The sequence below is a fragment of the Erpetoichthys calabaricus genome, chromosome 13, assembly GCF_900747795.2.
Source record: "Erpetoichthys calabaricus chromosome 13, fErpCal1.3, whole genome shotgun sequence".
NCBI classification, from domain to species: Eukaryota; Metazoa; Chordata; class Cladistia; order Polypteriformes; family Polypteridae; genus Erpetoichthys; species Erpetoichthys calabaricus.
The window spans coordinates 118,158,016-118,181,557 of record NC_041406.2 but is presented as its reverse complement, the minus strand read 5'-3'; the positions used below and the strand labels follow the sequence as shown (position 1 = coordinate 118,181,557).

The window sequence follows — 23,542 nt, the reverse complement described above, 5'->3', positions numbered from 1 at the left end:
ACTCAAAATATAGCAGGTTATTGCACCAGCTTGGACATTTCCAGCAGATGGCTATCTTTGCTTTCTTGCTAGGAGTCTGAACTGTGAGGCTGACTACAACTGTTAAAAAGAGTGTGACAATAAGAAGGCACCAGGTTCATGAATGTAGCCAGAAACAACAGGACAAACTGTTGTAGACTCTGATCACCTAGAAATGTAGAAGTTAGGTTTCTGCTACTGCTGTCCGCAAAGGTGATTCAAAATGGAGACCCAACTGTGTGAACACCATGAATACCAGTCCACATGTGCCTGTCAGTCTCCTTTAGGCTAAAAGCTTCTCGATGAGCACTTATTCATATGTGCATGGTGTATTTTCTCACCAGTTTCTGAAGAAATTGAAATTGGTTATTTTTTTAAAATGAAGATTATTTACCATTCTTGTTTAAATCTCATCTTGAATTGCTGATGAGTTTTTCCCTCTCTTAGTGTTATGTATCATTTTTATTTAAGATAATAAGGAGAGGGATGATTCCTATCTAGTGTTTTATTACTACCAGGACAGGGGTTAGCTGCCTGTGATGCTGGCCAGAATAAAATTGGTGGATGGATAGATCATCCCAATGTTTAATTTAGTCTAACTGAGTCCTGCTTGTGGGAAAGAGAAGTTTGCTCACTGACTTCCACATTCTACCTTTTTTACAGGCGAATGTTTCCAACTATCCGAGTTTCCTTCTCTGGAGTGGATCCTGAGGCTAAATATATTGTGCTGATGGACATCGTGCCAGTGGACAACAAACGCTACCGTTATGCATATCACAGATCATCATGGCTAGTGGCTGGAAAGGCTGATCCTCCACTCCCTGCCAGGTCTGTGCAAATGTTGTTTGAGTTGAGGAAAAAATGTAAGAATAGGATTGGCATGTTGAATTTCATCAAATGTGCTTTGCGAGCATTACAAATGTATACCAATACTGACAGGTCATTTAGCAAATTAATTTTATATTAATATTCTGCATTTCTATTAATGTGCAATGTAGATAGTTATGTAAGTAATGCAAAGGTTTGTTTCTTCGACACATTGCTTAAATTCATGCATATGAATATGCAGATTTAGATTTCCTTATTTCATAGTTACTTGTGTTTTCAGTAGTGATCTTTATGATTTGTGTATTTGTGGGAACAGAATGTAGTGGAAGCACAATGGTACAATGTCTAGCACAGCTTTAGCGTCCTGCACTGCTATCTCAGTCCAGATGGAATCTGCTTGTTCTCCCTATGTCTGCCTTTTTTTCTGTAGGCAATGAAGTTTCTTATCACATCTAAATGATGTGCAGTGTAGGGTTATAACTAGTAATAAACTGGCTCTAAATGATAAATACATGCTTACAAACACTGGTTCTTTAACGGCACTTTATGGTTCTTTGCTGGATTGTGTGGTTCCTCATGGAACACTTGCTTGACAAAGCACCATTTCATTCTGGGAAGGGTTCTTTGCATATGAAGTTGGTTGTTTTTGCTTTGAGAAACTTACTTTTATGTAGAAAAAAATCAAAATCTTGAATGTATGGTAGGCTACCTAGTAGGATACTAACAGATTAAGTTAACCTGATATTAGACTGTGTTACTTTACATATGCAGCTTTTATTAGTGCTTTTAAAATCGTGACCCACTGGTATGTCACAAATCTGTTACCATCTATTCATGGCTGTTTCTTTATAATAAAGGTTCTTTCTGCAACCTTTATGTGGATGAGTGGTTTGGGAAACAAAAATGGTTCCCATTTAGTGCCTTTACTTTTAGAGTGTAAGGGTGCTGGTATAACTGCTCCCTGTGACTCACTAGCTTCCTTTCCACAGTTGGTTCTTACCTTGTATTCAAACTTGCCAAGATAGGCTTTAGTTGAGAAATGGATGGAGGGCGAAGTATCTCTTTTATACCAGCGATGAATTGGTGTATCCATGTACCTTGCTTCCATTGCTTTTATCATGGTCTGCGGCTCTCTGTAACTGTTGCCACCACAAAGTAGAACAGATTGTTGGACACACTGGCATAGTGTTATATTGCATTTTGCAAAGCCTCTTCATGTGCTGCTTCTTCTCAGTATGTGCAGGTAGCATGTGTGTGCATTCAAAAAGTGTAAAAGAACAAGTATAAATTCTGTTTTCAGAGGCTTAACTGATAATGTGGCAGCCTGGAGTGTTGCGGACAAGCCTGTCATTACAGAGTGTGGTTGCTAGGGGGTGGTCTCAGCAATCCAAATCCTTCACACAACTAGAAAAATGTAAAAGTCACAATTAAAATTAAACTTTGTGTTTGATGTATTACCTATACAGGCTTCTTCACACTAGACACACAATGCACATACCTTTTGCCTGTCATCCTTCCTCCAGACCTCCCCGAGTGAGTTTTGTCCTCCTCCTCTCCTGACTCCGACTCCAAAAGTGAAGTGAGGCGGCTCCTTTTATGCTGGATCCAGAAATACTTCCAGTGCTATGACATTGCACGGAGAAAGCACTTTTCGGTCAAGTGGAAGCCCCTGAAAATAGGGATGTCTACTCTTTGCAGCTCCTTTTGGTGGCACACATAGAACCCAACAGTGTTGCCCAACAGGACTACAATTTGCAAGTTGCCTTGTGGGTGAACGCATGGGTGATCCATTTAAGGGATGTTGCCACATACATCCCTGATACGTGGCCTTTCTCTGTCCTTCCTCTTCACTGTTCCATCTGGAAAAAGGAGCATCATTCATCCCAGTTGGGACATCCATCCACTTACAGTCTCCATCCATTATATAGGCCTTTTGACAAGAGAAGTGTCCATTCATCCCTTTTGGGAAGCCAATCCTTCCCTGTATTCCATCACAAGTGATGAACACCTTGTGACCCAAAAAATGGAAGAAACCTTATAGATGGCTTGAGAATGAGAGGAGCTATCCCAGTTTTTCACACTCTAACAGACTGCAGCCATTGTGCAAATCAGACTTTAAGGCTGCATAGCACAATTTTGTGTCTTACTAAATAAGTGGACTGCAGGCTGTCAGTTTAATTCACATCCAGTAGATAAAGTTGTATCCATTACCTTTGATATGTTATTTCTCTATTGTTGTTTTACTGCAGGCTATATGTTCATCCGGATTCACCTTTCACAGGGGAGCAGTTGCTGAAACAAATGGTTTCCTTTGAGAAGGTTAAATTGACCAATAATGAACTTGACCAGCATGGTCATGTAAGTATGGCAGGGAACTAATTTTCAGCTTTGATGAGACTTACTGTATTTTCCTTTGTGACTGTAATCTTTCAGTATGGGTTGGCCCCAGGGTTTCACGTGGGCTTTTTAACAATCCTCTGGATTAATTCTACACCGCAAAGAGATTCGTGTTGTGTTAACTGGCCTCTGTAAAATGGCCTGTTGTGACAGAGTTTGGGTGATGTCTTCTAATAAACACGCATATATTTTATCGTGTTAACCAAGGAGGTTAATCAAGCTTATATAGCAGCAGGCTAACATAGCAGTCTTGAATACATGATGTTGACTTGCTGTTGGTTAAGTACATTGATGGATGACTGCATAAACTTAGGAACATAGGTGAACAGTTCTGTCAGAATAGAATCATTTTCATTGACCTTACGAGAATTCTGTATTGGGAAAATGCAAAGAATTAAATTCGAATACAGATAAAAAATGCACAGTTCTTGTCTTGCATTAATGCCTACTTCATTGTTATTACAAATGTGAATAAGAGGCAATTACATGGGAAAAAGTCTCCTTTACTCTGTCAATTAAACATTGGCTCCTTTGTGTGTTTCACAGATTTTGCTAGCAAGCTGAATAGTTTGGAGGTTTTGATCTTAAAAAGAATGAGTAGTGGTGTAGTGAGTGACATGCTTTTACCATTAGCTGATGGTATTGCTGTTTTATCTCAACTGTCTGAAGAAAGCCACAGAGATAAGTAAATCCTGCTCTTGTTGAACAAGGTGTGGCCACTTACTTGGCTGGGAGCTGCTGCTAAAAATGAATTCCATATCAGTGACACTTGCTGTATTCCCATCTCTGCACATTGTCTCCTGTACCTGCTGGCCAATGCAATCCCACACCTCCATGCCACCACACCTCTTCTTTGTGCAAATCCATGAATCTGATTGTGATCCTCAATTTTTATGATCATTTTGTTTCATGGTTTACATGAGTGAGGCCCATGACCTTAATTAAAACTCCATTCCATCATCTACAACCAAATCTTGCGATGCCCCTTTGTTTCTGGATACCGACCCTTCACACCCCTTTCATTTTGACACTGTGTTATTCAGAAAACTACTACTACAGTGAGACATTCCCAACTGTCATCCCAAGTGTGACCCCACATTTGTTTATGAGGAAGATACTGTATATTGAACCTGATAGGATTAACCATGAATCAACAAACTGTAGAAATTAAGATATACATTTTTTGTTGAGAATTGCCTGATTTAGGACCAGATGGTGAAAACCATTTCAGAGAATTTCTGTCCATTTTCAGTTTGAAGGTGTTGTCTACTACACACACTGTACAGGAAAAGTGAATGATGGTGTCCATGTTCAAACATGCTTTATGAAATGAATGATTTGTTAATGTTTTTTGTTTTATTGGCTGAGTGATATTGATCCCCTTGAAAAAAATTCAATTGTATTATTGTACTAAAGTTTGAAGAATATAAAGTAATGTGAAAAACAAGCAATTCTCAAGAAAACTGAAATAATATTACTGTTATCTTTACAGAAAGGCTACAAAAAGCACTATGTAAATTAATGATTAATAGCATGGCTTAATGGTTTGCTCATAAAATAATAAAGGTGGTACAAGCAGTATACCAAAGTAATTCTTGGTGTGCATCAAAAGAGAGAGAGAAGTAAGGAGTAGGTGCCACATGACAAACCAACTCAAGATCCAGATTAGGACCCGAGTGCAGCCATGCAACGGGTGACTCCTCAGCACTACACAAGTTCAGATGGAGTGGAACAGTGTGAGGTTTTTTATGGTGGCTGGAGTGTCAATTCTGCCACCAACCCCCAAGTTTTTCCCCGCAGGTTGGAGGGCCTACATGCAGCGATGGATGCAGATTAACATCATACCCAGGATGGACCAATTGCAGGTTAAGGGCCTTGCTCAAGGGCCCAACAGATCAGAGTCCCTTTTGGCATTTACGGGATTCAAACCAGCAACCTTCTGATTGCCAGTGCAGAGCCCTAGCCTCAGAGCCACCACTCCACCCATCAAAAGGAGTGCATTTAAAGGCCAATATTAACTAATGGTATTTGAGAGCTACAGTGCCATACAGAATGTGACCAATTGGTGATACCCACCAGCAATGCTTAATCATGACAACGTCATATAAAATAGAGGTTGCTATACTGTTCTAAAGAGATCACCAAGACAGAATATGAAACAATTACATTGAGGAATGCCATTAGCCTCTATATGAAACTGATTTAGAGAGATTAACCCTAGAAGCCATCAAAAGTGGTACATTATAAAACAGGAGCGGTGCTTATCATGAAGTGCTCTAAATATTAATATAAATATTTTCTTACTGATGGTACTCAATATGAAAAGGACTCAGTAAAAAAGACTGAGTTATGAATAGTAACATAAGAAGTGAAGATCTATGTTAAAACATGGTTTAGTTGCTTAAAAAGTATTCTGGACAAATTTATTGTTATTGTTCACTAAATATCATGAAATATAAATCTAAGGTAAATCGCATTATACACAACATAAAAACTGAACAGTTTATGGCATCAGCAAAGGCTTTTATAAAGCGGACTGATTGACGTTGCTTAGTATAATTAAAAAAATGAAAATCAAATTACAGCTTGTGTATTAAAAGCAAAACATTGGAGAACAGATTGGCAGGTGCTATTTCTGATTATTATTTTGCAGTTGCTTTGCACATTCTGCTCCATCGTAGTGCTCAGGTTAGCATTGACCTTGAGGCTGCAGTGTGAGCTTTTTTACTAGAGGTCCATTCCTCCTGGGTTGCTTGGCAGCACTGAATTACTCTTTTCTGTCTGTATTTATAGTGCCCGCTAGTGGAATGGTGCCAGGTTCACTGTTTGTCGTTATCTGGTATCTAAATGCAGCTTGTGCAAGAGACGTTTTTCCTGGAAGGTGACCTTTATGTTTTCTATTGTGCTTTTAATGGGTTCCACGTCAAGCCAGCCTTCCCCTAACAAATGGTACTATATGACCTGTAGAATTGTCCTGCATATATTATTTCTTTATTCTTTTCTCTTTTCTTCAGATTATCTTAAATTCCATGCACAAATACCAGCCTCGAGTTCATATCATCAAAAAGAAGGATCACACAGCTTCTCTGCTTAACCTCAAGTCGGAGGAATTCCGCACATTCATCTTCACTGAGACGGTGTTCACTGCTGTCACTGCCTACCAGAACCAGCTGGTGAGAAAGCATCTTTTGCAATATTTTCAGATTTTTATTAACTAAACAGATATTTACCCAGCTCAAACAATTACAGGAATAAGCAGCATGACAGAATCATCTAGAAGCCTATGTCCCACTTACTCTGCGCTCACAGGGGCCAATTGTTTCTCTTTTTCAGGGACAGAGAATAGAATCCACCATTGATACATTTTTTATTATAAGCCACACTACTGTGAAGGGAATTTCTTCTAAAACCGAAAAACAATTCATTATATTTAAATATAAAACAATGCAGTGCACTGCAACAGAAGTAAGGTACTTTTGCATATCCTGCTTCTGTGGTCATGATGTCCCCTTGTCACTTCTCAGACCAACAAGAGTAGTTAAAGAAACCCCTTATCTTTTCAAGTTTCCTCTCTCAGACTTCAGGATCATGTTCTGTGCTCATGTACAGTCATGTGAAAAATTAAGCATACTGCATGGAAATTGTTGACTTTTTTCCACATATTTGAACAGGTAAACATTAGATCTTCATGCAAACAGTGCCTACAGGTGATGTTCTTGTATAAAAACACAAGGAAAATGGGCCTTTCCAATAATTTATTCAACAAAAATATTAACAGATCGAATGATCTCCTGGGGAAAAAGTAAGTACACCCTTGGGCCCAGATGTTGAAATCCCCCCTAAGGAGAAATGACTTCTTGTAGAAATTTTGCATGACTGCCTACCAGTTTCTGACATTGATTCTCTGAAACATTTAACCATTCTATTAACATATTGAAAGGACCATTTTTGGTTTGATTTCAGCTTTTGGACAGATGACCTCACATTCTCCTCATGCTCACTTTGATATGATGCAGAATTCATAGCTGACTCAATGACTGCATGCTGCCTAGGCCCAGAGACAGCAAAGCAACCCCAAACTATAACATTTCCACTACTACGCCTCACAGTTGCTATGAGGGTCTTCTCCTGAAATGCTGCCTTTGGTGTGCACCAAACATGGATACGGTTACTGTGGCCAAACAGCTCTGTTTTTGATTAATCTACCCAGAGCACATTATTCCAGAAGGCATGGCCTTTGTCTGTATGTTCAATGATAAACTGTAGTCTTGTTCTAATGCTTCTTTTGGACAGTAGAGGTTTTGTCATGGCTCGCCTTGTATGCTGGTCAAATTAGCAAATTTTGTTTTGATTATAGATGCATGCACTTTGACAACAACGTTTAGGGTCCTTAGGTATGTCATCATATATCATACAGTCATCTCTTGGGCTAAATTTGCTAGGTTGGCCAGTCCTTAACAAATTAGTAGTTGTTTGAAATCTAGGATGATTGTCCTTACATTGGAATGATTGATTTCAGATAATTGTGCACTCTTTTTAAATTAGTTGCCAGACCAATAACCATCTGCAAACTTTGTTTTGAGAGTCTTATAGAGCTCTTTTAGTCTTGGCATGATGACACCATACACATCAACAGCAAAGAGAGCACCAGACCCTAGATATTTATGTTCAAATATTTTGTAAAAGTAAACAATTTCCAAAGGGGTGTACTTACTTTTCACATGATGGTACATGCTTCATATTGCCAAAGCTTCTGTATGATTGCTAAGATGCAATCAGTGAAAAGCAATATTTATAAGTTTTCCAGCTGACAAAAGAGGCAGGGCCTTCAGAACGTAGCCATCTTGACAATCCTTTGTCACTCCTTGGAGTCTGAGGCTCTGAACTGTCCCGGAGAAACTGCAGTGGGAACGGTCGTCATGTTTTTATTGTTAGTGAAAGTGCACTCTTTGTTGCCGAGGATTCAGAATTGGATTTTAGGAATCTGAGTGAATAATGCGTGGGTCTCTGATTCATTCAACAAACAGAGAATATGAAAGTCCTCCAGGATGCATTTGACATGGATTTGATTGGATTGATCTTTCATAATCCAGCTGAGTCTTCCAGCAAGCATCATTCACTCAGTCTCGATTTCCTAATCCTGTTACCCACTCTTCCACACAGTAAGAACCAACAAGCCAGAGCATTGTTTCTTGTACCTATGAGGTCTCTATCATCAGTCCTTATAAAAATAATTATACTGACTTAGCAGCATCTCTGATGAGGATGCCACCCCTGTTACTTAGCACCTGTTATGGTCGTTTTGAGACAAACAACCTGTATAGGGTTAGATCAATGCACATGAATATCAGTTCTGGAAGTGACAAGATAAAAGAAGAGTTGTTTTTAAGGCATGTGTCGGTTATTTGAAGTCAGAAGATCCCCTTTTCTAAAATAAATACACTACCCAAAAATTGCCAATATTTAAAACCAAGTCCTTTACAAACCAGCTTTATCTTCTGTGTGTGTTTTTTTAAATTTCTGTTGCTATCACAGTCTTTATTTGGAAGATGAAAAATTTGGACATGGGTTGATGTACGCCACTATCTTAATACTGTTGATGTGGTGACATAGTGTACCACATTGTCTGTTCAGCTAGCAACCAGTGTCATTGCTAACACCATGTCAGCACCCACAAAAAAGCATGTAAAAGAGCGGTGCCTCTCAGAAAAGCCCAATAGCGCCATGGTGACTTCACTAAAACTACATATCAAAATAGCCACATTATCCCATTCATAAATACACTAAAGAGAAGCAGAATTTTCTTAAATTACACTTTGAAACAAGTGAGAAAACAGGAAAGAAATACAGAATTAATTTTATAAAACAAGAAAATCATAATATGCATTATTAGGATCCTGTCAGCAATTCTCTGTGAGATAGATGGATGAATGGATGGTTGATTTTCTGGGCATTCAGCATCTTTACATCATGCATTGGAAGCTGGTTATGATATAAAACTCTGGAAAGAAAGTGACCGAGTTTATACTTCACGTGACGCAACACATGCTCCAGCGGACGCTTCTGTTGCGGAAGTGTTGTAATGTTTATACTTGTGCGTGTACTTTACGTAAATCTGGAAGATTTCACAAGGTGGCAGTGCAAGATATCATCACTGTGAGAAAATGGTTGGCTTCACTGTGTTGTGAATTGCCTGAAACATCCATTAAATTCTGAGGACACCTTGCCACAGTATCTCTGAAAATGATATTTAATGATCACATCCATCAATCCAGCAAGCATTAGGCGTAAGACAGAAACAGTCCCTGGATGGGGCTTCAGCTCATCGCAAGGTGAACACAAGCATACATATACACTAGAGTCATTTTAGCATCACCAAATCCCAAAACCTTCATGTCTTTGGAAGAATACTGGAGCACACGGTGAAAAACCACCAGGAAAAATGCAAACTCCAGGCAGGGAACACCAAGGATGTGACACCCTGCGAGGCAGCAATGCTTTCGCCCTGCCCATGTGTAATTATTAACAGTATTCATTATTTAAATGAAGTTAACAACTTATCTGCAAAATGCAACATACATACTTTAATGCATTTCATCATAAAAGTGATATCAAGTATAAATCTAAGGATTCTAAATGTGCAGAGAGCTGGAATATCATGAAGTTAATGTGTTCTGTGTGGCGATTGCTGCTTGCCACTGCTGTCAGTTCAGTAGGAAGCCTCAGAAGCACATAGCGATTAGCAACTGGGTCGGTTTTAAGATGACGTTTATGATGGTCTACTTTAATGATAAAATAAACTATGAGGTTAAAGTGGACATTTCGAGATTAAAGCCAAAATTTCCAGTTTAATCACAAAATAGACATTTTCACCATGTCCTTAATTTTTTTTCTCTGTGGCTCAAATGTGCTGCCGTACATTCTGATGCTGTTGTGAAGGTGCAAAAAAATAAAAAAAGATGTCTTAGAAGACGGTATGTGAGACTTTTAAAATGTATCGTGTCATTACTTTGGGGAATATGCGACGCTTAAATATAAAAGCACCACAAAAGCATTTGTATGTCTGCATTTTGCTTCACAACATTGAACCATTCATCAAACATTGAAGCGCGCACATCGATCTGCAAAACGTCTTTCTGTCACATGTAGATAGTAAACAGAGACTCTAACGTCACGTTCCAACTTGCTCACACTGTGCCCCCCCTGACTTTTTGCTGGTACAGTAATCCCTCGCTATATTGCGCTTCGCCTTTCGCGGCTTCACTCCATCGCGGATTTTATATGTAAGCATATTTAAATATATATCGCGGATTTTTCGCTGCTTCGCGGGTTTCTGCGGACAATGGGTTGTTTTAATTTCTGGTACATGCTTCCTCAGTTGGTTTGCCCAGTTGATTTCATACAAGGGACGCTATTGGCAGATGGCTGAGAAGCTACCCAGCTTACTTTTCTCTTTCTTTTGCGCTGACTTTTCTCTGATCCTGACGTAGGGGGATTGAGCAGGGGGGCTGTTCGCACACCTAGACGATACGGACGCTCGTCTAAAAATGCTGAAAGATTATCTTCACGTTGTGATCTTTTGTGCAGCTGCTTCCTGAAACGACATGCTGCACGGAGCTTCGCATACTTAAAAGCTCGAAGGGCACGTTTTGATTTTTGATTGAAAAACAAACTCTGTCTCACTTTGTCTGCTCCTGACGGAGGGGGTGTGAGCTGCCGCCTTCAACAGCTTTGTGCCGCGGTGCTTCACATACTTAAAAGAAAAACAGCCCTATTGATCTGTTTGCTTTTCTGTCTATCTCTGTGACAGTCACTGCTCCTGACAAGCACTCTTTGAAGAGGAAGATATGTTTGCATTCTTTTAATTGTGAGACGGAACTGTCATCTCTGTCTTGTCATGGAGCACAGTTTAAACTTTGAAAAAGAGACAAATGTTTGTTTGCAGTATTTGAATAACGTTCCTGTCTCTCTACAACCTCCTGTGTTTCTGCGCAAATCTGTGACCCAGCATGACAATATAAAAATAAACCATATAAACATATGGTTTCTACTTCGCGGATTTTGTTATTTCGCGGGTGGCTCTGGAACGCAACCCCCCGCGATGGAGGAGGGATTACTGTATTGCAATTCGTACATGGGTTGCATTAATTTCTGAGGATGTGCTCAGAAGAACGCTGGGAACGCGTGGCAGCCATGATGCATGCATGTATGTATTTTGAGCAAAAACCATAAACCGTCCCTTACACTTTGTGTCATAGAATAAAGACAAATTAGAATGAGAATCGCTGAAAGATCCGTATGATATAAAATGTAAAGTTAAGCTTTGCTCTGATGATCCTCTTTCATGTTTTCCATCTGTTTTATTCAAGGTGAACTTCTGCACTGGTAGGGACTGATTTTTTATCTTTGTCAGTTTCACTTAACCTTTCTGTTTCAAATTAGGGTAGATGACTTTTTGTCTTTAGTTGAGCAGATGATAACTCATAAGGGGTGATTAACTAATGTTGCTCCTTTCTGCATTATGGGATGTGCTTCTAATGTTTTTTCTTCTTCTTTTGTTTCAGATCACCAAGCTGAAAATTGACAGCAATCCATTCGCAAAAGGCTTTCGGGACTCCTCAAGGCTGACAGACATTGAGAAGGTACTGGGAGCTTCATGCTTCTTTGAATTGTTGGGATCACTGTGCTGTTGTTCTTTGCCTTTATAGTCAAAGTTTGGAAGTAGTATCCATTGCACCTTGAAATTGCATTCACTATGACAATACGACACCAGTGTGATGTGATCTTGCACGCACTTAATGTTCCCTTGATGCCATGTGATGTCTTTGTGCAACAGGATGAGCTCCATGCCACTGCTCCTCTGATTATATGACACCAGATTCTTTTCTGCTCTGCGCAGTTAAGAGTCAGCAATATGCTGAAATGCAGCCGGTCACATTTTGAATTCAAAGCCCATTTGGCCCTGTGATACTAGAATCTCACTTTCTGTACACAACTTGAGTCTGGCTTGTGAGTTGCATTCTACTTTACTCATATAGCTATATATTCTCATTACCATGTCTGGGTTTAGGAACCTCTTGACCATACTGAGGCATTTACTAATTCAGATTCTTTTTTTAGTTTCTCAAGTTCCTTGTTGCTATTAAAGACCTACACTTGACAGTGTCCTTGTCTGCATGTGCTAATGGAACTTTCTTCACTTGACCTATCTCTCAGGTTACCAGATTCTCATGTAAAATATGTCATCAATGTACTGTAGGTTGTATTCTCACACTGACACAAGGCTTGCACACTTAACTGACAGGACAGTCTGAAGACCAGGGGCACCTTGTCACAGTGGCATGTCAATGGGGGTCTCACTACATGTTTAGTTCCAGTATTATAATCGATTTCAAATGTTATCACACTGAGTGGTCATTGAGGACATGCAGACCACTACTGGCCAGTTTTCAATTTCATGGCTACTTTAGCTGACTGGAATCAAGTTTATTTTTTTTTGCCATATGCCACCTGTGCACTGGGATATTTGCTCACAAGTTCTGCCTTGAAGAAAATAACAACAATAACAATTCAGCATCAAATAAGAAGCATTAAGAGAAGTCAGACACAGAAAGCATTAAAGTAACTATCCCCCACATCAAAAGGGACAGATGTGTTAGACAGTGCGAAGCACATGCGTTGATCTGGAGTGGAGAGCATCTGAATAAACTAAGGAGGCTCTTCACTACCTGAGAAGCAGGGAGGGACAAAAGGTCTCACTGTGTTTTTCACCAATGCTGGAATAATTACAAAATAAACTAGAGGGCTGCTTTAGCTAAACATGACCAAGTAGCTCAGGTTTCAAAGACATAAATAGAACTAAAACAATTTCAGATTACAGTGTCATTGGGGCAGCAGTTGTCTATATCAAAGTGATGAAGAAGAGGCCTTCATTCTAATGGATTCTGCATTCAAGATGTAAAAGTCCTGCGAATCCTGGGCAAATTTTAAAATAACATTAATCACCCCCATCTTGTACACAAGGACCAATTACTCCCCACATCTGCTCTGCTCCATTCATGACATCAGCAGTGAGTGGTGTTTCAGCTTAGTCTCTCTGGGATAACCAGCACCCTGGCTAAGGTAGCTCAGTTGACTGTGTGATAAACGGCACAATGTGAGCGCCGGACCCGACACAGACTGACACCGGAGGCACATGTAAAATAAATAAACTTTTTATTTTTCTTCACCTGGGGGCCACGTCTTTCCCGTGTCCCTCAGGCACAACACAGTCCCAGCACTAAGCACAAAACCACACAAAATAAACTCCTTCGTCTCTCTTCGAGATCCTCCACTCCTCCCCAGGCAGCTTTGTCCCTCTTCCTCCCAACTCTGGCTCCCAGAGTAGTGGCTGGTGGCTCCTTTTATAGTCCACCCGGAAGTGACTCCAGGTGCTTGATCACCCGTTTCCAGTTGCACTCCGGGTGTGGCTAAAGAAGCGCCCAGATGGGCTCAGGAACCCCTGCGGCATCTCCCTGGCGGTCACCACGGATTCCAGCAGGGCTGTGGAGAACTCCATCTCCCAGGGAGCCCTGCAGGTATCTGAGGCACCACTGTCACCCAGGGGGGCCGTCACCCAGCGTTCCGGGGGAGGTACTGTGCAGCCCATGGCTGTTCCCCCCGGACCAAGTACAGAAGGGGGTGTCCCAGCCAGGCATGGGGCCCCGGGCCGTCCACCACAACTGTCTGTTGTTGACTCACGGATACATGGAGCCACCTTTAATCCTTTGCTTGGGTGCTGTCCTGGGTAAAGATTGCATGTTCTTTTCATGTTCAGATTTTCTCAGGTTACTATTTTCTTTCCACATCCCAAACACATACAGGCTAGGTTGTTTGGACAGTTCTAAACTGGCTGTGGGTTAGGGTTAGGTTTGGTTTCTGGTTGCACCAATTCTTTCTGGTTGTTAGAATAAGCAAAATTTGGAAAAGTACTAAGCCCTATGATTGTTGAATGTTTGTCATTACATGAATTCCAGTATGCAACCTTCTGTTTTTAGGGCTCTGTTCTGAGTAGTCCCAGTATTTCCCTTTACCCCCAGTAATCTCTTACTAGTCAGGCAACTCCTCTGTAGTGACTGATGTTTATGCCCATGACTTCTCCACATTTTCTGCCCTGATGGTATGTTCACTTTCAGGTCTCTCTTCTGTCTTAACAGTAACCTCAGGCAGGCAGCATTCTAGAATTCTGCACTCTCCATTGTGTTTTGGTTTAGTACTACTTTGTCCAAGGTGTCATACAACATTTGAGATACAATTGGTTACATTACTATTGATTTTCCAGTTTCAGCACAGGCAGGTGAAGTGACTTGCTCATGGTCACACAGTGTCAGTAGCAGGATTTGAACCTGCAACCTCAGGGTCTGTAGTCCACTATGCCACACTGCCTACCTAATGTGATAGTGTGCAACTACACAGAAAGGCACAAGAATACAAAAAACACAGTTAGTCTGCAAACAAGAGGAGGCCCATCAGTCTTATTTGTTAGCTTGGAGTTAAAATGTCCTTAACTTAATACCCAATCCAAAAAAAAAAATCTGTTAAACTGCTGTTTGTAAAACTGAAATATTCAAAAAATGTTTCTTTCACTTTTTCTACCTGTTAAATGCCTTATTTGCTCTTATTGTATGTTTTGTCTAATTGTCTGATGAAACCAAACCTGCACATTATCTGAGGCAACTGGCAGGGTGTAGCCGAGATTGGTTCTGTGACTCTAGCTCCCAAATTTCCCAGCTTTGTTTTTGTGTGAGACTTGATTCAGTCCGCCAAGTGATAAAAGAAATCATTTACTCACTGTGAGAAGCGTCCTTGCACAGGCGACTCTGATAACGTGCCAATGCTTTGAAGCGCTGTGCTGACGCCGACTGAAGAGGCTGTATTTATAAGAGTAGATATGACTGCACCTCCTGAATTCTGTCTCAAGTTCCAGTTTCTCTGAGAGCTCCTCTCCGAGCAGCGCCTGGCATTCCACAAGTTAGAAGTGCATTGGCTGGTTATGTAATCAGCTGGCAGAGTGTTGCTTTGGAAGTGCACCTCAAATTGGGGGGTTCTGGACCATCTTGGCTTTTTACTTTTGAGCGCTTTAATACATTTTTGGGCTGCTCATTCAGTAGAAAAACTCCACAGTTAGTGCAAGATTTAAGCTATTAAACAAGTGGTTGAAAACAAATATGTTCATTCTTACAAAACTGATTTACTACCTGCTATGGTGTTAGAGGTAAGGCAGGAACCAAGCATGGAAAATCCAGTATCATGTAATATTGTGGGGCAGCCAAGGTGGCACTTTTTTCAGGCCAAGCAGCTGGTTACAATGCAACTTAATAATTTTACACTGGGGCCTTCATACAAGCTAGATATCCTGAAGCCACCTCTGCTTGAATGACCACATAGATGGGCAGTTGATAAACTTTGTAAGCGTCTACTAAAATAAAGTGGCATTAAGACTGCAAGGAGCCATGAATAGAGTGGGCTTCAATCTTTGTTCCTCAAATTGGCAGTTGGCACCGGCTGGTCTTCATTAACACTAAGCTTGCTCAGTGGATAGCCTCTCATTTAACAGGTGGAATATCTTTTCAGATTTGCATGTCCTTTCATTTAATGGCCAGTTAAGCAGGTTAAACTTGCAGCAGACACCTGGACTTTGGTTTTGACTCCTTTGGTTTGAAGGAGGAGGAGCATAGGGATGATCACACCTGTCCCCCATCCACCATATTGAGCCAATGCTCAGAAAGACAGCATCTGATAAGCATGTCCAACAGAGCAGTAATGACTATTAGGCTAGAATTAAAGCCAATCAATTGATCTTTGGGAGAGCTGAAGAAACCAAATTAGTCTGGAGTCAGTTACTGTCTGAAAACGGAGCGTAATTCGATTGCTTCTCCTAACTGATTGAAAACAGCTCCTATCTGTTCCCTGCAAGGCTGGTTCTCAGCTGATCACAGATAAAAACACACATATTTCTATTAGATGCTGACAGAAATTGCACTTTCCTAACCCAATAAGGTGAGTAATCGGAATAGATGGGCTTAATAATACAAAAGCCATCGCTGGTCAGGATTTACTAGCGTGCTGCTCTCTAGGCCAAGACGTGGCTAATGCACCAGGGGTGTGGTGAATGTTATGCGGTGGCCCCATCTGGTCCTGTGCTTGGTGGGACTTCCTGTTGACTTCTCGTATTCATAGGTGGTCCTGCCATCCTAATGCTAACTCAGTCAGCCTGTACTGACAGACGACCCCAACAGACATTCATTTCTTTTCAGTTAAATTTATTCTTACTGTATATAGTGTCCTTCACTTAAGACAGACATGGCTTCATAGATGCTGTGGATGAGTTTTGTTTGGATTTGATACCAGGCTATTTGCTATTTTTATTCATATCATCATTATCTGTCAGACATTTATCTCTAGCTTGAATTTAGTTTGTTGTTGGATTTGTATTGGGTCTTCAAATGGTTAATAATAATAATAATAATAATACATTTTATTTATATAGCACCTTTCCCATGCTCAAGGCACTTCACAGAGTCACAGAAATAACAGCAGAGTATATGTAACATTAGATAGAAATATTTACTGCAAAGAACACTGGAACAGTTAAATACAGGATATGCAAAGCAAAAAAACAGAATATAGAGAAGAAAAAAAGAGTAAAATACTAATTTCAGTACTAAAAGAAAGCCTGAACAAATAACATCATGTGTGATATAACACACACACACAAATTATCTGGAACATCTGGACAGAGAGGTAAACTGAAAGAAGGGGCAGAATGTCAGGTTAAGTTAAAAGCCTTCCTGAACAGATGAGTTTTAAGTTGTTTTTTTAAAAGAATGAATGGAGTCAGCAGATCTAATTAATTTTGGGATGTCATTCCAAAGTCTGGGTGCTATGGAGCTGAAGGCCCCTGCCACCCATAGAGTGCAGGTTAGCGTGAGACACAACAAGATTACCAGAATCAAAGGACCTTAGTAGGCGAATAGGAGTATGGCGATGGAGAAAGTCACTGATGGAGTTCGGTGCAAGGCCATTTAAAGCTTTGTAGGTTATTAATAGAATCATATACTTGATCCTGTAAGACACAGGGAGGCAGTGACAGCGAAGCAGGATGGGTGTGATGTGCTTACTGTTGCTGGTTTGTATAAGGACTCTTGCAGCAGAGTTTTGAACCAACTGGAGCTGTGAAGATTTGAAGCAGCACCTGCCAGTAGGAGTGACAATAGTCAATACGGGATGTGATAAAAGCATGGGACAGCATTAGAAAAGGAGAGGAATGAGTGAACACAAGACATGTGATGGAAGTGAAAGTAACAAAGTTCCTTAATGTGGCTTACGTGGGTGGAATAAGAAAGGGAGGAATCAACAATGACACCAAGATTTCTTTCATTAGAAGGTCTGGTGAGAACATCAGCAATTGTGATTGAAAAGGAGCTCATTTCTTTAGTTGTTTTTTAGTACCAATTTGCAGGAGTTCAGTTTTGTTGCAATCTAATTTTATAGAGTTCTTCTCCATTCAGGTTTTAATTTCACTGAAGTAATTTGTGAACTGAGAAAGCTTTTAACATTGAAATAGAGTTGCATAAAAATGATAACCCAGTCTATAGCTACGAATGAAATGGCCAAGGGGAGGCATATAAATACAGAAGAGAAGAGGGCTGAGGACAGAGCCCTGTGGAACTCCTTGTATGACTGGCACTGTGCTGGACTTGCTGATGCCAAGACTAACAAACTCTTGCCTGTCAGTCAGATAGGACTTGAACCACTGGAGAGCAGTGCCAATGATACCAAGAATTGTTTCCATTCTGGACAGTGAAATGTCATGTCTGACAGTGTCAAATGCTGCACTGAGGTCTAACAGAATGAATATGCTGGTTTGTCCAGAGTCTGCTGCCATAAGTAAATCATTGGTTACACCAAAACAGGGCAGTTTCACAGGTGTGCTGCGCCCTGAAACCAGACTGAAAGGGTTCCATGAAATTATTAGAAGTTAAGTAATTGGTGAGTTGTGGGGGCTACAACATGATCAAGAACTCTTGACAGAAAAGGTGAGTGAGAGATGGGCTGAAAATTAAGATTGTCGGCATCAAGACCAGACTTTGTTGACATTGAGGTTACAGAAGTGATTTTAAAAGTGGCTGACACAAAACCAGTGTCAATGGATGTATTTATTATTGTTGTAACAGTCGAGATTATGGAATGAAGGCAGACTTAAGAAATATGGTGGGCATGGGGTCCAGTACATGGGTAGTCAGCCTTATTAAACAAAGCAGGTCATTAACAAATGAAGATGTGACTGGTGAAAATTTAGAAAAGGAGGTGGATGGAGTGGGAAAACTGGAGTGGGAAAGATATAAATGGATGCTGGATTTATGTTAGTTGAATGATTTAGATCTTTAATTTTGTTATGGAAAAAATGGAGAACTTTTTCACAGACTTCAGTAGAGGAGGTAAAAGGGCTCTGAAAAGGGCACTACATACAGTAAATACTGGGACACACTCTGGACACATTTTACTTTTGCTTGTCAAATTTTTCTTAGTATTATTTTGTCAGTTTTCATGTACAATTTTAAATCTGAACTGATGGCAGATTCATATGAACAATTCGGCCATTCATTTCATATCAGAACCTGCTTATTCTAAAGCAGGAGGCAAAACCTATCCTGTCATTTTCACATGCTAGGGAGAAACTAGTAGTGAACAGGGTCCATTGAAAAGAGAATACACTGATTAGCCACAACATTAAAACCATTAACAGATAAAGTGAATAACATAGATTATCTCTTTATAATGGCACAAGACAAGGGGTGGAATAAGATAGGCAGCAAATAAACCGCTGGTTCTTGAAGGTGTTGTGTTAGAAGCTGGAAAACTGTGGAAGCATAAGGATCTGAATGACTTTGAGAAGGGGCAAATTGTAAAGGCTAGATGAGTGGGTCAGTGCATCTCCAAAATAGCAAGTTTTGTGCAGTGGTTAGTACCTACCAAAAGTGGTTCAAGGAAGGATAACCAGTGAACCAATGACAAAGTCATGGGCACCCAAGGCTCTTTGATGCGTGTGGGGAGCAAATCCATCTTGTACAGTACCAAAGAAGAACTACTGTACCACAAATTGTTGAAGAATTTAATGGTAGTTATGAGAGAAAGGTGTCAGAACATACAGTGCATCGCAGCTTGCTGTGTATGGGGCTGCATAGTGCAGACCAGTTCAGAGAAAACAAGAAAGTATTAAATTATATAATTTGAAGGAAAAGAAAACACAAATACATCTTACCTGAAGAGTTTCTTAATCCTGTTTCCCTTCCTTAAACTTTATTAGTTAGCATACATGAATACTTTGTTTATTCCCTTTACCCCTATTGGACTCTTTGGTCTCAAAATACTGGAAAGCTGTATGAAGTTTTGTTTTAGAATATTTTATATTTCCATAATAACAGTATGGTGCTAAAAGATGATAAGTAGTTAAAAGTCTGAATTAGTGTAAGCTGCCATAATTTGGTGTAATGATTTACTTCATGAGGCAGAAGTACATAATAAACAAGAAGAGCTGCCTCAAATATTTGAAATTTTAAAATATGTGCTTCAGTTTGAATCTAAATAGTCTAAATAATCGAAATTCCTCATTTTTCACCCTCTGATTGAAGTCAATGAAGGGCTAGATCGCTAATTAAAGATCATACATCAAAAATACCATCATATTCATAATCACAAACATTGAAATAGTCAGGCTTATGTTTGAAAGTTGTCATTTTGAACCTTCTGGGAGTGGCACTTAGAGGGTAGGAGCACCGGTAAAGAATCAATATCATAAATATTTGATACATAAATATTTAAGATGTTTTCTTTCTTCTTAAATCTTCCTTTTTTGTCATTCTGGCATGTGTTCAGACTATAGTGTGTATGTATATATATTTATTTAGCTATTTATGTAATTATTTATTTAAAGAGTCTCTGTAAAAAGTCAAGTTTCCCCCTGTTGACAAATAATAAAGTTCTATTCTATTCTAAATATCATCTTCGTAATCTGCAACCTTGGAATAGCATAAAATGACATTCCACATGCCTATATTACCAATCTACATTTCTTCAAATTTTTGTAAAAAAAAAGAGTAACTTTGACCCGTTGTTTCCCATTGTAGCAAGTAGTTCTTATGAACAGAAGAACTCACTTGTATGAAAACATTACATGCCTAATGGAGTTAGTGTAGGTGTGGTAAGGTCAAACTAACTTTTTGAACTCTCCCTTCATTGTCTCCCTTCAAGAGCTTTTACACACCTTTTCTCCTTTTATGTGCTTTGGCTTTATTCTCTCCTTTTGCTCCTATATGTCACCTGCTCTTTCCTGATGAAGGCTTTACAGCAGATATGCTGTGCCTTTTACCTTCTTTTCTTCTCAATGAAAACATATGCTTTAACCTTTTTTAAATGCTTAATGTTGCTGCTGATACTCAAAATTTTAACCATTTAATCTCAGTGTAAGCTTTACTGGTCAGCTGTTATTATTATTATTATTCTGTTCTTGTTTGTTTGTTTTGTTTTTATTTCTAACTCTCTTCTCTCTTTCACTACATGTAAATGCACTTTTCTACACTATTTGCCCAGACTGCAGGAGACACTCGGATGTGTGGTGGCAGGTCTGGCCACACTGACTAAATAAACCGCTGGAAATGAGCTAGTGACAATCAGCTTGCAGCTTGTGGTCTTTGTCTCCCTCTGTAGGCTGAACTGTACATTACAGAATATGAGATTGCGCCACCTCTCCTTAAAGTAAAAGTTGGAAAGGTTAGCCTTGCAACACTGTTTCTCATTGACTGAGGTCAATCTCGTTAGCCATACATTCGTGTTCGATAATCTAAGCCTATAAATAAGAAAACCTAAATGAGTATTCCAGTAACATATGTACATGTCTGAACATCTGTGAAGCATGGGAGGCTAAATGTAGATGGAGTATGGCAGAGAATAAATACATACCAGGTGTTTTCAGTGAATATTTGACAAGTTTTTCAGTTACTCAAAAATAGTCAAGAATTTTAAAAAGGGTTTCAAAGAAGTATTTTGGATGATTCATTTCTAACCACTTTTAATTGAAACATTTTTTACAGTACATTTAACTTTGCAGCAGACTAGAATTGGTTCAAAACACTGACAATTACATCTTGCCTGAAGAAGGGGCCTGAGTTGCCTCGAAAGCTTGCATATTGTAATCTTTTTAGTTAGCCAATAAAAGGTGTCATTTTACTTGACTTTTCACTACATTCAAAACACTGATAAATGCTTTGATCAATATTTGTTGACTTTGAATTTTCTACAACTTAAATTTAATATTGCTACCTTTCATAAAGAAAATTAATAGGTTCATTCCTAGTAAAAAAACAGAAGTTATATTCAGTAACGCAGAAGATCCTGTGAACTGAATTTGTCAAAAATTTTATAGAGAACTAAGATTTTGGGATTATAAGAAGAGTGGCAAATTTGATCTGTTTTAGAATGATGTGAGATACGGGCAAATACAGGAAAGTCATCATGCCTGAAAATGTTGAAATTGTGTTCATATGTGTCTGATTGAAAGTTAAAATGTGATCCTAATTTTTATTAGTGTATAGGGAGAAAATAAAACTGCAAGCTCCACAAGGAGTGCAGTGATCCCAAGTGAGGCTGCTTGCTATCCTGGGTTACCCGCCTCATTTCGCAGCCTGTGTTTGACCTGTCAGGCTGAGAGAGTGCAGTGGTTTATCACCGAGGTTGTCAGTAAAGGTTTTTTTTTATGTACCTAAGGGCCCCCACATAAGTCTCAGAACATGAAGCATGATCACCAACATGGTAATCCTATCATAATAAAGCAGTTGGCACAGACTGTATGTATGTGCTTCTGCTGCTCTTCAAAAGTGTCTTTTTGTGTTTGCTTGCAGGTGTTCAGATGGCTCTCAAGATGAGTGTGATCATCTGCATTGACATTAAAAATTATTTCATTTAGTCCGTGTACACAAGTACAGATCTGTATATGAGGGAATTATAGCTTTGGGACTGCAGCTGCTTTGTATACTAAGTGTAGGGGGAGTGCACACAATTAAAAACACTAGAAAAAGAAAGAATCAATGACATCTGCAATAAGGGATGGAATGGGACTGTGTTTGCTTTCAAAGAGATTCACCCTATTTTGTTTTTGGTTTCTGTGGTAGGGAAAGTGTAGAGAATTTGATCCACAAGCACTCCTATGCCCGCTCACCAATACGGACCTATGCTGGAGAAGAGGACGGTTTAGGAGATGAAGGTCATTTACCACACAGCAGAGGTAAGAGGCATGACAGTGTGGCATGTATATCAGGGAATCTTTAATGAAAGCATTCTGTGAAAAGCACTGTATACAAAACTTTTTAAAAACCTGGCAGGATCTAATTAGTAACATTTTAGAATAAGCATTTAAATTGACAAAGCGGATTCTCTTCCCTTTTTTATCTTATTTTATTTATTTATTTTTCCTATTGTTAAAATTTTACTTTGTTGGCCTAGCTGTCTTTTTTAAAATTTCACTTGCTTGTATGGAATGTTATTTGCTTTTAATAAATTCAATAAAATGTTAAAAAATGCACTGTATACAACAGATAGGCTACTTAGCTTTAAGTTCTGAATGAGAGTGAGCACAAAAATGAAAAACAAAGCCAAACCAAGCTGTGACAGAGTGACATCTTTTGTTTTAGTAATGAGTTTGTGCTTAAAAACAGTCAGGCAGGGTGTTGCTGCCTTAGAACTCCGAAATCTTGAATTTAAAGTCTATGTGGACTTTGCATGTTTTCCCTATGTCTGTGTGTTTGCTGCCATTTTCCCAAGACATACTGTCCATCTTAAGAGTTATTGATGACTCTGAAATGGTTCCATTTGAGACAATGTCCCTTGAGATGGGCTAGCACCCTGTCCAGGACTGGGTCCCAGTTCACCCGCAGTGCTCCTTATAATAAATTAAACAGCCTGAGCAGGTCTGAAAAAAGACCAAATGGCAAATGGATAAGAATGGCCTTATCAGAAAGGAAATGCAGTACAGTAGTGGTTTTCAGCATTCTGATGCTCACGATTGTAACATTTTTATTATTAGTTATCATTTTCAAGGGCAGGTAGCATGGTGGTGGCAACGCAGGAGCTGCCCATGTGGAGATTTCTCCCCAGTCCAAAAGACATGCAGGTTACAGAAAAGGGTAAATCAAAACTGGCCCGATATCAGAGAGTGGACTTGTGTGTACACAAGTGGGGCATGTGATGCCTGAGAGATTTGTTA

The 23,542-nt window shown here is 39.6% G+C and overlaps 1 protein-coding gene across 2 annotated transcripts in view; it reads left to right on the top strand.

Annotated features, from left to right (window-relative positions):
- tbx20 (T-box transcription factor 20) overlaps positions 1–23,542 on the top strand; it is a 36,199-nt gene that overhangs the window by 4,252 nt on the left and 8,405 nt on the right. The window contains exons 3-7 of one of the 2 annotated variants that reach the window (XM_051935838.1): positions 682–846; positions 3,096–3,204; positions 6,258–6,416; positions 11,808–11,883; positions 22,451–22,564. In XM_051935838.1, the coding sequence (XP_051791798.1) occupies positions 682–846; positions 3,096–3,204; positions 6,258–6,416; positions 11,808–11,883; positions 22,451–22,564 (623 nt within the window). Of the gene's footprint in view, positions 1–681; positions 847–3,095; positions 3,205–6,257; positions 6,417–11,807; positions 11,884–22,447; positions 22,565–23,542 lie in introns of both variants that reach the window. The other variant, XM_051935837.1, reaches the window with a different exon arrangement.